Source organism: Solanum tuberosum, unplaced genomic scaffold (assembly GCF_000226075.1).
Source record: "Solanum tuberosum cultivar DM 1-3 516 R44 unplaced genomic scaffold, SolTub_3.0 scf00020, whole genome shotgun sequence".
Lineage (NCBI taxonomy): Eukaryota > Viridiplantae > Streptophyta > Magnoliopsida > Solanales > Solanaceae > Solanum > Solanum tuberosum.
Genome location: NW_006238946.1, coordinates 2,964,442 through 2,976,350, shown reverse-complemented (window position 1 = coordinate 2,976,350; position 11,909 = coordinate 2,964,442). Strand labels below are relative to the sequence as shown.

The 11,909-nt window shown below is 36.2% G+C and overlaps 2 protein-coding genes across 3 annotated transcripts; one reads left to right on the top strand and one right to left on the bottom strand.

The window, feature by feature from the left end:
• The first annotated feature begins 294 nt into the window (after nt 1-294).
• Nucleotides 295-4,896, top strand: LOC102590363 (NADH dehydrogenase [ubiquinone] 1 alpha subcomplex subunit 13-B). The gene is made up of 3 exons (XM_006340851.2): nt 295-624; nt 4,287-4,358; nt 4,466-4,896. The coding sequence occupies exons 1-3, from the start codon at nt 410-412 to the stop codon at nt 4,608-4,610; spliced, it is 432 nt and encodes a 143-aa protein (XP_006340913.1). The 5' UTR covers nt 295-409; the 3' UTR covers nt 4,611-4,896.
• A 543-nt stretch (nt 4,897-5,439) lies between these two features.
• LOC102589827 (uncharacterized) lies at nt 5,440-9,708 on the bottom strand. Of its 2 annotated transcripts, none has more exons than XM_015305424.1 (4): nt 9,053-9,708; nt 6,775-6,879; nt 6,616-6,672; nt 5,440-5,955 (listed from the first exon to the last, which is right to left on the bottom strand). In XM_015305424.1, the coding sequence occupies exons 1-4, from the start codon at nt 9,518-9,520 to the stop codon at nt 5,626-5,628; spliced, it is 960 nt and encodes a 319-aa protein (XP_015160910.1). In that variant the 5' UTR covers nt 9,521-9,708; the 3' UTR covers nt 5,440-5,625. The 2 variants fall into 2 exon arrangements, with proteins under 2 accessions (XP_015160910.1, XP_015160917.1); XM_015305431.1 differs by having other exon boundaries at nt 6,616-6,669.
• Nucleotides 9,709-11,909: the final 2,201 nt, after the last annotated feature.

The window sequence follows — 11,909 nt, the reverse complement described above, 5'->3', positions numbered from 1 at the left end:
CAGCCCCATTGCCTCCCTAACTATGCAGACATTAGTTATACATAACATGAAAAAATGTACCAAATAAGAAATTATTAATACACAAAATTAACGTATACACTATTTTTACTAGTACACTCGACCAAACCACACCGATGTGTTTTTGACACTTAAAAAATAAATAAGCATATTTATTAGGAATTTCACAATATCACCCTCAGGGTCAAGCTTACGTGTCAAATTCTCATTGGTCAATATCCTGACCCAACCCGGCCCGATTCTACCATCATCTGTTCTTCTTCTTCTCAACCATTTTCCAAATCGCACTTTTCTTCTCCATTGTTCCTTTCAATCTCCATCACTGTAACCCTCAAAAGCAGCTCAAAATCAGAGTGTTCCATCACAGAGGGAAAACCACACTGTAGGAAAAATGACAGAGGCAATGATAAGGAAGAAAGCCGGAATGGCTAGCGTGAAAGACATGCCCTTATTGCAAGACGGTCCACCACCAGGCGGTTTTGCACCGGTTCGATTCGCTCGCCGGATCCCTAACACTGGTCCAAGTGCTATGGCTATTTTCCTTACTGCTTTTGGAGTTTTCTCTTGGGGTATGTACCAAGTCGGCGTAGGAAATAAGAAGCGAAGGTATGAATCGAATTTTTTTAGTTTATGAGAAGAAAATTAATTTGGGTGTGTTTATTTTGGTTTGATTTGATCTGGGTATGTGTTGATTTTTTGTTGTTTCTGAAAAAGTTGGTTCCTTTTTTTTTTGGGATGATGTGGGTGATAGCTAATTGTGATTCCTGGTAAATCCTAAAATGTTACTGAATTTGTGTGCTTTGGTTGAGTTGAGCTGATTAAGAATTCGAGCTTCTTGCTCTTTTTCTTTTAGTTAATTTGATGAAGGTAGGTGAAGTTTGACACTTCATCTGAATTGGCAAGTGGAATTAGATTGAAGAAAAGGTTTCTAAAACGTGTGGATTCTGATTCTGATGTAAGGTTGTGATTCATGATGAGCAAAAGCCCGAGTTTTGAGTTTAAGAATGGAAAGTGGTAGACTTGAAACCAGTCCTTGAGCAAGGGTGTTGATCTCTGGTGATGAGTGTACACTTCAGCAGAAATGCGATGACTCTGTGAAAAAGTATATCTTGAGTAGGTTACTTTTACGTGTTAGTACAAATTGGTCTTGGTTTATTACTTTCTATTAAGATATGCGTCCATCATTGATAATCTTGTCATTTGTTGACTTGAAGCAAGTGTTTGCTACTTTAAGAAGTTGTTTCTTTGCACCTATGGACGTCCCGTCAGCAGCAGAACTGCTTCAGTTAGAGGAGAACCAGAATGTTTATTTTGCTGGTTGTCTGATTGTGAAATAAAAGCTAGTACCCAATGTGGCATGCTGGCTGTGATTGTTTCTCATACTTCCAAAATCATCGAAATCAGGATCCTTTCACAGTAGATAGAAAAGTTTGCTCCAAATGGAAGGGGCATTCTGGATATCCGAACTTCTGAGTTGTTTTCGTTAAGTTCAATAGAATGTATTATCCCCTTAACATATTCCAGTGCTTTTGAAGCTGCTTGAGATGGAAACACCAGTTAACAGATTTGTATCTGGTAAGCAATAATAGATCATCAAACTAAATGTATTCCATCCTTTCTAAGGGACAGACTCCAGCAATTGTCCTGGTGCTTGCAGTGACTGTAGATCTTATAGATATGAATGAATTTTAATGAGGATTCCTCTGCTAATAGGAAAGCCTTTAAGGTATTGCGTATGTCAGTTTTCATGTTATGGCCCGTTTGAGTTGTGTATCTTCTGTAAGAAGAATATTTGGTAAACTGCCTAGAGTAGTCAGAAATCTGATGAATCATCTTTTTGAATGATAGGTTTCCTCGAAAATGGAATTTAAGATGGAGTGAAAGATAATGGAGTTTATAGTTAGCAGGATATTTAAGCTGGTTGGAGGGTAGACTGTAGATGGGTGGGGACGCATAGTCCCTGGAGTCTTAAACCTGTTGGCCAACCAAAGTCGGAATAGAATCCCACAGGACATTTCTCTGACGTAGGAAAAAAGAAGAAGAAATAGTGCAGGATATTATTTTAAGATCTAGCCAATTGTGACTGTCTTGATGATCTGGTGAACTGTCATCGTGTAGTTATTGCAAACCCTTGGACCTTTGGATGGAGATATTGGGAATGTATAATCCTAAGAGAAGTTTTCATTAACAATAAAAAAAATGAAGTTGTCTTCATTAGTTATCTCTTTCTTATAATTCATTTGGCTACACCATAAAGATTTATCTCGTGGAGATGATAATGCCTTTAAATTCAATGGCTTGAAAGTGAGGAAAGTCGTCATCAAGAATCCAATGTCCAAAGCCAGAGCTTTACTGATTCTCATGTCCAACCTGAAAAGTTTTTCTCACTCATAGAATCCGAACTCAGATCATGAAGAAGAGACTAAGAGAAGGAAGGTGTGAAGACTCAAAACACAGAGCCGCCATAGAGGCATAGACCAAATAAGTCCTAGAAAAGAGTTTGATGCTAGAATTGGTTAGAGTCACAGCCAAGCAAGTATACTCTTTTCTAGCATGGTTTTATGGCATCCTCAAGTGAAAGACAGAGACAGCTCAGTCCTCAAGGTCTATGAAACTCAGTGATTATGAAAGTATTATTAGGTCCCCAGAATAGCTAGCAAACCAAGACTCCTGAAACTGCCAGTTTTTTTTCATCAGCTTGAAAATTTATTTGTCTGCATTTTTTGGTTTGGGGGTGGCGGTGGGGTGGGAGGATAGGTGTCACCAGTTTACAAATCTTCAACTGTAGAGGGTTGTGATTGTCACCAATAACTATAGTACTAGTGAATCTTCTTATGTGCTCCCCCCTTTTTCTTTCTATACTGTGAGAATCAATTAGTAAATTAATGATCTTAATCTCCTTGAAATACAAAAGATAATCTCTTAGCATAGTGTCGTACTTCCCATGTTAAAGTTAGCTTTTAGCTATGATCAATTTTGCAGTTGATATTCCATCAGAACACATGTAGTTTCTTTCATTCCAAACAACCTGAAAAATGACTGCTGGAATCATTTTCCAGATCTTTTTTGATGGCTTTGTCAACTGTCTAAAAAATGCAGTTGATATAGGCTTACTTGATGGCTGGGGCATGATCCAAAATAAGCCAAAATGGAGAGGGATTAAACTACACAATTTATTTGGAATTCACATTCTTTCTTTTTATATTTGGATAAATCACATATAGTTCAGATATTCCATAAACATGAACATAGAATAACCAGCTGGGGGAATTCTTCTTAGAAATAATTATCAGCTAAGATATTCACATCTCTGGTTAGCCAGAAGTATCAATTGGATCTATGGAATTGGCTTTATCCTGTGTCATATAATAATCTGTGATATTTCCAACAAAGGGATGTTGGTAATTAGTGAAATCACAATGAACAATTCACCTATGATATTGTTAATGATTCAAATCAGCATGCATGTCATTCCTTCTACATGTTTGAAAATCTATTTTGTGTTGCCTGCTTTTTCTCTTTATGTAAACTCATGTTTAAGCATTTATCATATGATTAACTCATAAAAGGATGAAGTTCCACTGCTTGTGGGACTCTGGATGTTGTTTATTTACATTAGTCATCAATTGTTTGGATTGAAGACCTAATATAAATAAATAAAGATGTCTTCACTCTAATAATTTTAAGTTTTGAGATAAGGTAGTCACACAATTCAACTTGGTATTTAGAGCCAAACCTATCCTTGTGTTTAATTACCTAGTGTTAAACTGCCATGTTATTTCATCTATGCTCCAAATGGAGCATGCCCGTGTTAAGCCCCACATGGTTTGGGGGTCTGTGTTCTAATATCTATATATTGTCTTGGTCACTTCTCACCTTACGCATACATTTGTTTGAGGGTGTGGGCTGTTTGTCTTTCTATATGGTAGTGGAGTATTTTCAATTCATGAGCTAACTTTTGGATTTGAAATAGTCCCAAGGTCCATTTCACTTGAGCATAATATCAGGGCTAGATGCATCAGTGATGGTGTTTTAACCAATGTTGGATCATTATTTGTTATCCATGCTCTGAAAACTTAGGAGTCAGAGTTCTCTGATATCGGGGTTCTTGGAGGAGCTTGGAGAAGTTGTTTGATCTGAGGACATACCTAAAACTCCCTTCTTATGTTTTGGAATATGTGCACTGGCTGACACCTCCATAGTTCCCAAAACCACCGTCAATCTCAAACTTCTTTAGAAGAAGTTCTGATAATATTTTCATTATGTAGGGTGATAAAGGAAGAAAAATATGCTGCCCGAAGGGCTATCTTGCCCATGCTTCAAGCTGAAGAAGATGAAAGGTGAGCCTTCTTGAATTTGTTTCCATTCCATGCTCCTGTTTATTTATTTTAGTTTGAACTTGTTATAATTTATTCTACTTTTTTTTTTTTTTTTTTTGCTTATTTAGATTTGTTATAGAGTGGAAGAAGTATCTTGAAGAAGAGGCGAGAATCATGAAGGATGTTCCCGGTTGGAAAGTTGGTGAAAGTGTTTACAACTCTGGGAAATGGATGCCACCAGCAACTGGAGAGCTTCGTCCTGATGTCTGGTAAGATGCTGGTAAAGCTTCCAGGACATGCAGCACGAAAAACTGGTTCATGTCAGTGGAGTTCATACTTCCCTTTGGATTTCTTTCCTCATTGGAATAAAATTGTATCTGCAAAATCTGTGCAACATGTTTAAGATGATGTTACAGGATTTGCTTTAACACTATTAGCATTCTCCCTCCTATCTGCATTACGAGTTGGGATTATAAGAGACAATGCAAGTTCATGTTCTCTAATAGTTGATTCAGATCGTTTTAATGAATAGACGTCCTTGTCTCCAATATTTCAATCATCATCTATCTTTTCAAAGTGTTTTATCCAATTACAATATGGAAGTGGCTTTTCCAGTTGCCTTAAACACTAGGAGAAGCCAAATCTAGCAGAAGTTATTGTTGAATGTTTCTGACAAATATTGAGTTATGCTAAAGATTGTTTTCCTAATTATTATCACTTCTTTTTCACTTTCCTTAACAGTAAACTGTCGTATTACTAATTTACATAATCCCATGGTGTTTGTATGGTAAACCTATGCCATGCCAGAGGCAAATAACCTCAACTAACACAGAAAGATGGAATGTCTTTTCTCAAAACAAAACAGGAAGATCAATGGAGGTGATTAAATTCTCTAATATTCTCTATAGATACCCAATTTCAAGGCGATGAATAAATGTGGTTATGGATAATTGCAATATCACCAAACACATAAAGACCATTTCTTTAATAAGTGACTTCTAAATGGACGTTAGGACAAAGTATTAGGCAAACATTCACAGTCGAATTAATTCATGAACACTGCTAAGCTAAGCCCCAAGCTCTCATGAACAGTTGTAGAAAGTAGCAACAATTAAAACTTGGAAGACTTATTAGTATCAACAAAATGTACTTTACAAAAGGCCTGGTAGTCTTTCCATTCACAGCCTTACAATTATTCAAACAAACACAAACTCCATCGAAAGACAAAACAAACATTTCCATAGTTTGGCTTCAAAGCACATACTACTACTGCATAAGTAGCAGAGGCTTAGTGAAGTAGAAACAAAGGTCCAGTCCCATCTTTTTTATCAGCATCTGGTATGCTCCTGTAGGTACAGAAGTTGTTAGAGATCTCCCAGCTCCAATCTTCCTTCCTTGTCACATACATCGGCGGCCAACGGTTTATCCTCACATAGTGTGCTCTTATTTTCCCATCTGCAAGCACGCTAGTTACTATGGAGTAGCAAGACTCATGACCACCCCATATCTTGTCATCTGGTTCTGCAGTCTGACTTCCATCTGGAAGGAAATAACGGCGCAGGGGACGTCCTGTTCCGTTCCAGTAGGGATCGAGCATTCGCCAATACTCAGGAGCCGCCTAAGGAGTCGTCGACAGAAGTAATATAGGTTGCAGTTATACAACGATTATGTTTATCTATTTTATCCTATGACGGAAACTAGGGAAAGGAAAAGAGGGAAATATTTTCTCCTTCACTTCCTTTTTTCACTCTTGTCAAACCAAAAAATTCAATGACCTTCTCTTCCTTTCTCTCGTTTCCAATAAAAGATTTATTGATTCAAGAGGCATTAAACTGTGAAGAAATAACAAGCAAAGGCAGCAGCAAGGGTGGTTCAAATAGCACTTACAGGAGACAGAACCAAGCAAACCGTTTTCAATTTGGCAGAAGCTCTATGAAACTGACCAGTGACATCAATAAAACCAGTAAATTTTTGGAAGAACAAAAGGTTGAACATAATGAACAAGAAATAAGGCAAGATATTATGCATTCTTACCAACCACTTGCAAAGCTACACAAAGTGACCGATCCCTCAAAAAATTTCGGACGTTTTAACTTCAATCGGACAGATTTGAAGTGTTCTCAAGCACGTACAAACTCTACCTACTCAATTTGGTGCGCGCTGCAGCCATGCATGATTTCTATGGGTGGATAATGCCTATTCATGGACTTCAAATTGGTAAGTAAATCAAAGTTAGACTTGGAAAGTAGAAATATGAAATAGGCACTTCAGCTCATACCTCGGTGAAATGGAACTCCCACACGTGATCATATAAATCCTCCTTTCTTATTCGCTTCTAAGACATATAATATATGAAAAAGTAACGTTAGACAAATCAAAAGAAAAGGGTAACAGATTTTGTATGTGCAAGTGCTAAGGAGAGAGTTCCAATACTCACACGTTTACCATCCATTATGGACAGTGAGTAAACTGCCAACTTCGATAAATCATTGACTTTTGCTATCCGAGGTAAATGTGTTTTGCCTTGCCATAATTCTTCACACTACAAAGAGATGCCAAGAAAGAGATCATTGATCTGCTTGTAAATAAATGTGCACGTGACTTCATCTATTCATATTTAGCTTTTTACTGTTGTTTACTCGCTAGAGCAGGATGGCAGACGATGTCATTTTACAAAGGATGAACTCTGAATTATTAACATGTAGTGAAAGGAGACAACAAATAGTGAGCAAAGGGAACAACAAATACTGAGCAAAACTCACACCTTTATGGAACTGTTGATGACTCCAAGAAAAAGTATTACAATTGTATAGCATATTGTATCCCAAGTTACGATTTTTTTTCTCTTTATTTTCTTCATTAATGGTGTCCGGGTCACATGCACCTTGACTATTCCATAGTGCAGCCTGTCCAACTCACAAGTATAAGTCACCATGGTAGTCCTACCACTATGACTTATGTAGATGGACCCACAAGTGCTGTTATAACTAAAGATTGAAACCTTGGATTTCCACGTTTTTAATCCCAGACCTCAACCTACTTTTTCAACCCCTAGAAAGTATCTTACTTTCCTTTTAGGCTGATTGTTGGCGAGGAGGGTTTCAAACTCCCAACACCCTGGTTGCTCATAGCCGTTAATTTTCTAAGCTTTCAGAAGGCCATACTCCACACTATGGTTCATAGCCATTAATCTTATAGGACGACAAGGTAATCCTACCATCAAGGCTGAAGTAGATGGACTCACATCAAGTGTTATAGTAGAGGTTGAAACCTGGGATTTCCACATTGGTAATCCCTTCCTCGACCCAAATTTTCAAATCTCAGAAAAAAGGTACTTCTCTTAGGCCGGTTGTTGATGAGAAGGGGTTCAAACTCCCAACACTGTGGTTCATAGACATTAGTCTTCTATGCTTTCAGAAGGCCGTATTCCACAATCAATTGGTTAGAGTCGTCGAGTGTATTGACATAGTTTTCCTCAACGTCCCAAGATCCCTTCTTCCATAGATTCCCTTGAAATGCTAACTGGTTAGTACTCTTTAAGTCCACTACCTAATTAGCAGTTTGTTTGCAAGTCATTTGCTTTCAATTCTGTCATTAAGCTTTACATCTAAGACTACTAAGCCTATGGTGGGTGGTCAGTGGTACTCCTGGAATAACCTCACAGTCCTGAAATGTAGTTTCTAGCACATCTCTATTTGAGTAAGGTTACCTCCACTTTTATAAGTTATTACCTGATAATTTCTCTTTTTTAAAGCATGTGTAAAGGATGAAAATTCCTTTTGAGGTGGTTGATTTTTTAAAGATAACATAGCATAGCTTTTAGCAAAGAGCGCGCAATGTGTATTCTTAAAAGGGCTAAACTCCAGATCAAATGGGCAAGAAGATACACAAAGACAATGTGCTTTTTACATAATTTATAGTCTCTAAGGGGAGACGGTAAAATTGAAGAAGATCCAATGTTCTTCATAGGAAAGGAAGATTCAATTTAAGAATAATCCCTGAAGAATATATGTTCCAGTACCTGGTAAAGCAATTAAGAGCAAGAAACATAAGAGACAATTGATCTTCAACAATTTATCATCTTCCCAACAAACCAACTAGAAATGTTCATAGAGGACCTGCAAGCAAAAATTGACCCAACAATAATGTAACTGTTAGCAGTTAGCTACTCCTAAACCAACAACAGCAACAACAATAACATACCCAGTGTAATCCCACTTGGGGTTGGGGGTGTAGAGTGTATGCAGACCTTACCCCTATCTTAAGAGGTAGAGAGGTTGTTTCCAATAAAACATTTCAAAGCAGGTTAAAAAAAATAGCGGAGGTGAAGAAACTATAGCAAAATATTACAAAAAGCATGAAAAAACATTTTGAAAAAAAAGGAACAGTAACTAAACAAACAATACAATAATCGAGTACATGAAAACTACAGGAGTAATAGCACAGCAGGTAAGTGCCCAAGAAATTTTATACTAACTATTTCCATTACTGTCACCCTTAAGTATTGCATTATGTGTTATAACATAGTAAAAGTTCTATATACCAATTTTGATAAATAAGTAGTAATGCATAACAAATTTGCAACTGAGGAACAATTTCGCCAATAAAACCATATAACAAAGCAAACACTATTGTAGTAACAAAGTTTTGACATGAAATGAACCCTAATTTACCAAAACTAAACTTTGACGACTCAACTAAATGAAAGTTCAAACCTTGGAGCTCCAAATCTTATCAGAAGAAGCAATACCCCTCCACCCACAAGATACAAGGAGACACAGTGCCACGCTGCGTGCGTCAAGACAGCTCAAAATCATCAACATAATATCTGACCCAAGAACAACTAATGGATCATTCAACCGACCCATTTCACAAATTCTCCTTTTCTTCTTCCCTTTTTCTGCAAACCCATCTTCCAAGATTCCACCTTTATCATCTTCAACCCCAAAACAGGGCAACCCACATAACCCATCTTCAACCCCAGAACAGGGCAACCCAGAAAACTCATCTTCCAAGATTTCACCTTTATCATCTTCAACCCCAAAACATGGCAACCTAGATAACCCATCTTCAACCTCAGAATAGGGCAACCCAGAAAACCCATCTTTGAGTTCTTCAGTACTCCTGGTGTTCTTCTTTGGGTTGTTGTTATGATCAAACTCACAGGTTCTGGTTTCTGTCATTGGAAGTAATCAGTAAAAGGGTGTCCAGAAAATCAAGAATCTTGAGCTGATCACTTCTCAAAGATAAAAGTTGATTTTATAAGGCTGAAGGCGGTGGCCGGCGGGGTTTGGGTTTTACCGGGGAGGGAGTTAGTTGTAAAAGAGCGCACTACTCAAATGTTCTGGTACTCTCTTTTTTTCTTCTTTTTTCTTTTCAACATCGGAGTTAAACAATCAATCTTGGGTTGCACGTCCACCTGCTCTAATCAACTTGGAGCTCAACAATCAATCTTGAGTCGCACGTCAATATGTTTTAATCAACTTGAGGTGAGGTGTTAGTGTCAAATGTAACGTCATGTACTCAGTAAGCTAAAAATATGTCATATCGTGTGTCTGTGTCTATTTTAACTTTGCCCCATTTTATCCTAGTTCTTCTTTAACCTACTTCTACATCTCCTAAATATGCTATAATCAACCATTCACACATTTTTACTAGTGCATTTGCACATCTCTTCTTCAAATGTCTAAATCATCTCAACCTCGTTTTCTCATTCGTAGGAGGACATTTCTCTCCTAGTATACCCACATCCATTTGATCGCATCATTGTCTTCTGAACGTGTGGGTTCTTGACTGGTCAACTCTTTACCTACTAAAACAATGTACATAGATTTAACTACCACTTTATAAAACTTATCTTTAAGTGTTGATGACACATTCTTATCACATAATACCTTAAACACGAACCTTCATTTACTATTAAATGAAGGAACAAATATGATAAATTTCACATACTAAAGGGATTTTTTTTTAAAAAAAATCATTTATTTTTAATCAGTAATATTTTACTTATGCACATTTTTTTAGAAATAAAAAAATAATAATATTCATTGACACAATAAACACCTACAAAACGTGTACGTAATATAGATGAGGAAAACATCAATTCATAATATATTTGCATTAGATATTAATTAAGAAAGTCCACATTTAAAATTAGGTAAAATTATTTGCTAATGAACATCTCTATTTCAAAGTCTTCATTGTAAATTAGCAAAAATCATTTAAGTAAACATTTCTACACTACACTAAAGATAATATTTAACGGCAATTAATCATTAACATTTAATAGTAATAGTTTAATTACTGCTAAATATATTTTTTAAACCCAATTACTAGTGACCAGGGGCAGACTCACCCTTAGCCGAGGAATGTCAAGCGACACCCCTTCGTCAGAAAATTACATTGTATATGGAGGTCAAATTTTGGTTTAATAAATATATATATACAAGTATTGACACCTCTTGACGCAAATTAAATATATAGTCTAATGGTTAAGACGTTAGGAAAATTTCTTGAGATTATGTGTTAAAGTCCTACAAGGCTCATAATTATATTTTTTATTACAACCATTGACACCCCTTTAATGGTCATCCTAGCTATTTTCTTATAGTATTATCTCAAATAGCCCACATTTAAAATTAGCAATAATTATTTAATAAGCATCCCTATCTAAATTGTTCATAGTGCTATCTCAAAGTCCACATTTTAAATTAGCAAAAAATATTTAATAAACATTTCCATCTCAATCATCTAACCATGGTACATACCAACTATATAAGTAAAAAAAAAACTAGTAGAAAACATATACTAATTCACTAGACAAATATATAAAAATTTCACCATGGCCAAAGTCATAATACTTTCACTAGTAGTCATATTAACTATTCTCGTTCATACTGCAAATTCTCTCCCCCTTACCGCTGGATATACGGTTCACATCCTCGATATGCTTCCAAATAACGATACTATCTTAAAATTTCGTTGTCAATCTAAAGATGACGATCTTGGAGACCGTTCCTTAACGTAGGTGGTGAATTTAATTTTTCATTCCATTGGCATGCATTTGGTGGTACTGTTTTTATTGTCACTTTTATTGGGGTCCAAAGCAACAAACATTTGATATTGTTAACTTTGATATTAGCAATGGATGTGAAAGAACAGATATAGTTACAAATCATTATGATTGTTTTTGGATGGTACAAGGTGATGGATTTTATTTTGCAGGTCATAATTCTCCTCCAGCGTATGTTAAAAAACATGTTTGGAATTAATAACGATAAGAAAAAGTTTTATGATTAATATTAATAAAATATCGAAGTATTAAACAATGCTTTCGCTTTTTTGTTTGTTTGTTTATAATGACTGAATGAGGTTGATCTAAACGTCAAATGATCACAACACTTCATTATAGCAGTTATGAAATTTTCAGATAAATGTTGTTGATATAATGAGATTTGATGTATAACAACAATAACAAACAACATAAAGGTCTGAAAAATATCTCAACTTTGATCGGATTTGCTGTTGCGATACTAAACTTTCTTAAAGGACCTATTACCTCCCTAGACT

Excerpts from the sequence above, each read along its gene's own strand:
- LOC102590363 (XM_006340851.2), top strand. The coding sequence starts at position 410 with ATGACAGAGGCAATGATAAGGAAGAAAGCCGGAATGGCTAGCGTGAAA. Across the intron at positions 625-4,286 it reads GTAGGAAATAAGAAGCGAAG|GGTGATAAAGGAAGAAAAAT; the intron begins GTATGAATCGAA and ends TTCATTATGTAG. Across the intron at positions 4,359-4,465 it reads CAAGCTGAAGAAGATGAAAG|ATTTGTTATAGAGTGGAAGA; the intron begins GTGAGCCTTCTT and ends TTGCTTATTTAG.
- LOC102589827 (XM_015305424.1), bottom strand. The coding sequence starts at position 9,520 with ATGACAGAAACCAGAACCTGTGAGTTTGATCATAACAACAACCCAAAG. Across the intron at positions 6,673-6,774 it reads CCATAATGGATGGTAAACGT|AAGCGAATAAGAAAGGAGGA; the intron begins GTGAGTATTGGA and ends TATATGTCTTAG. Across the intron at positions 5,956-6,615 it reads GGGAGTTCCATTTCACCGAG|GCGGCTCCTGAGTATTGGCG; the intron begins GTATGAGCTGAA and ends ACGACTCCTTAG.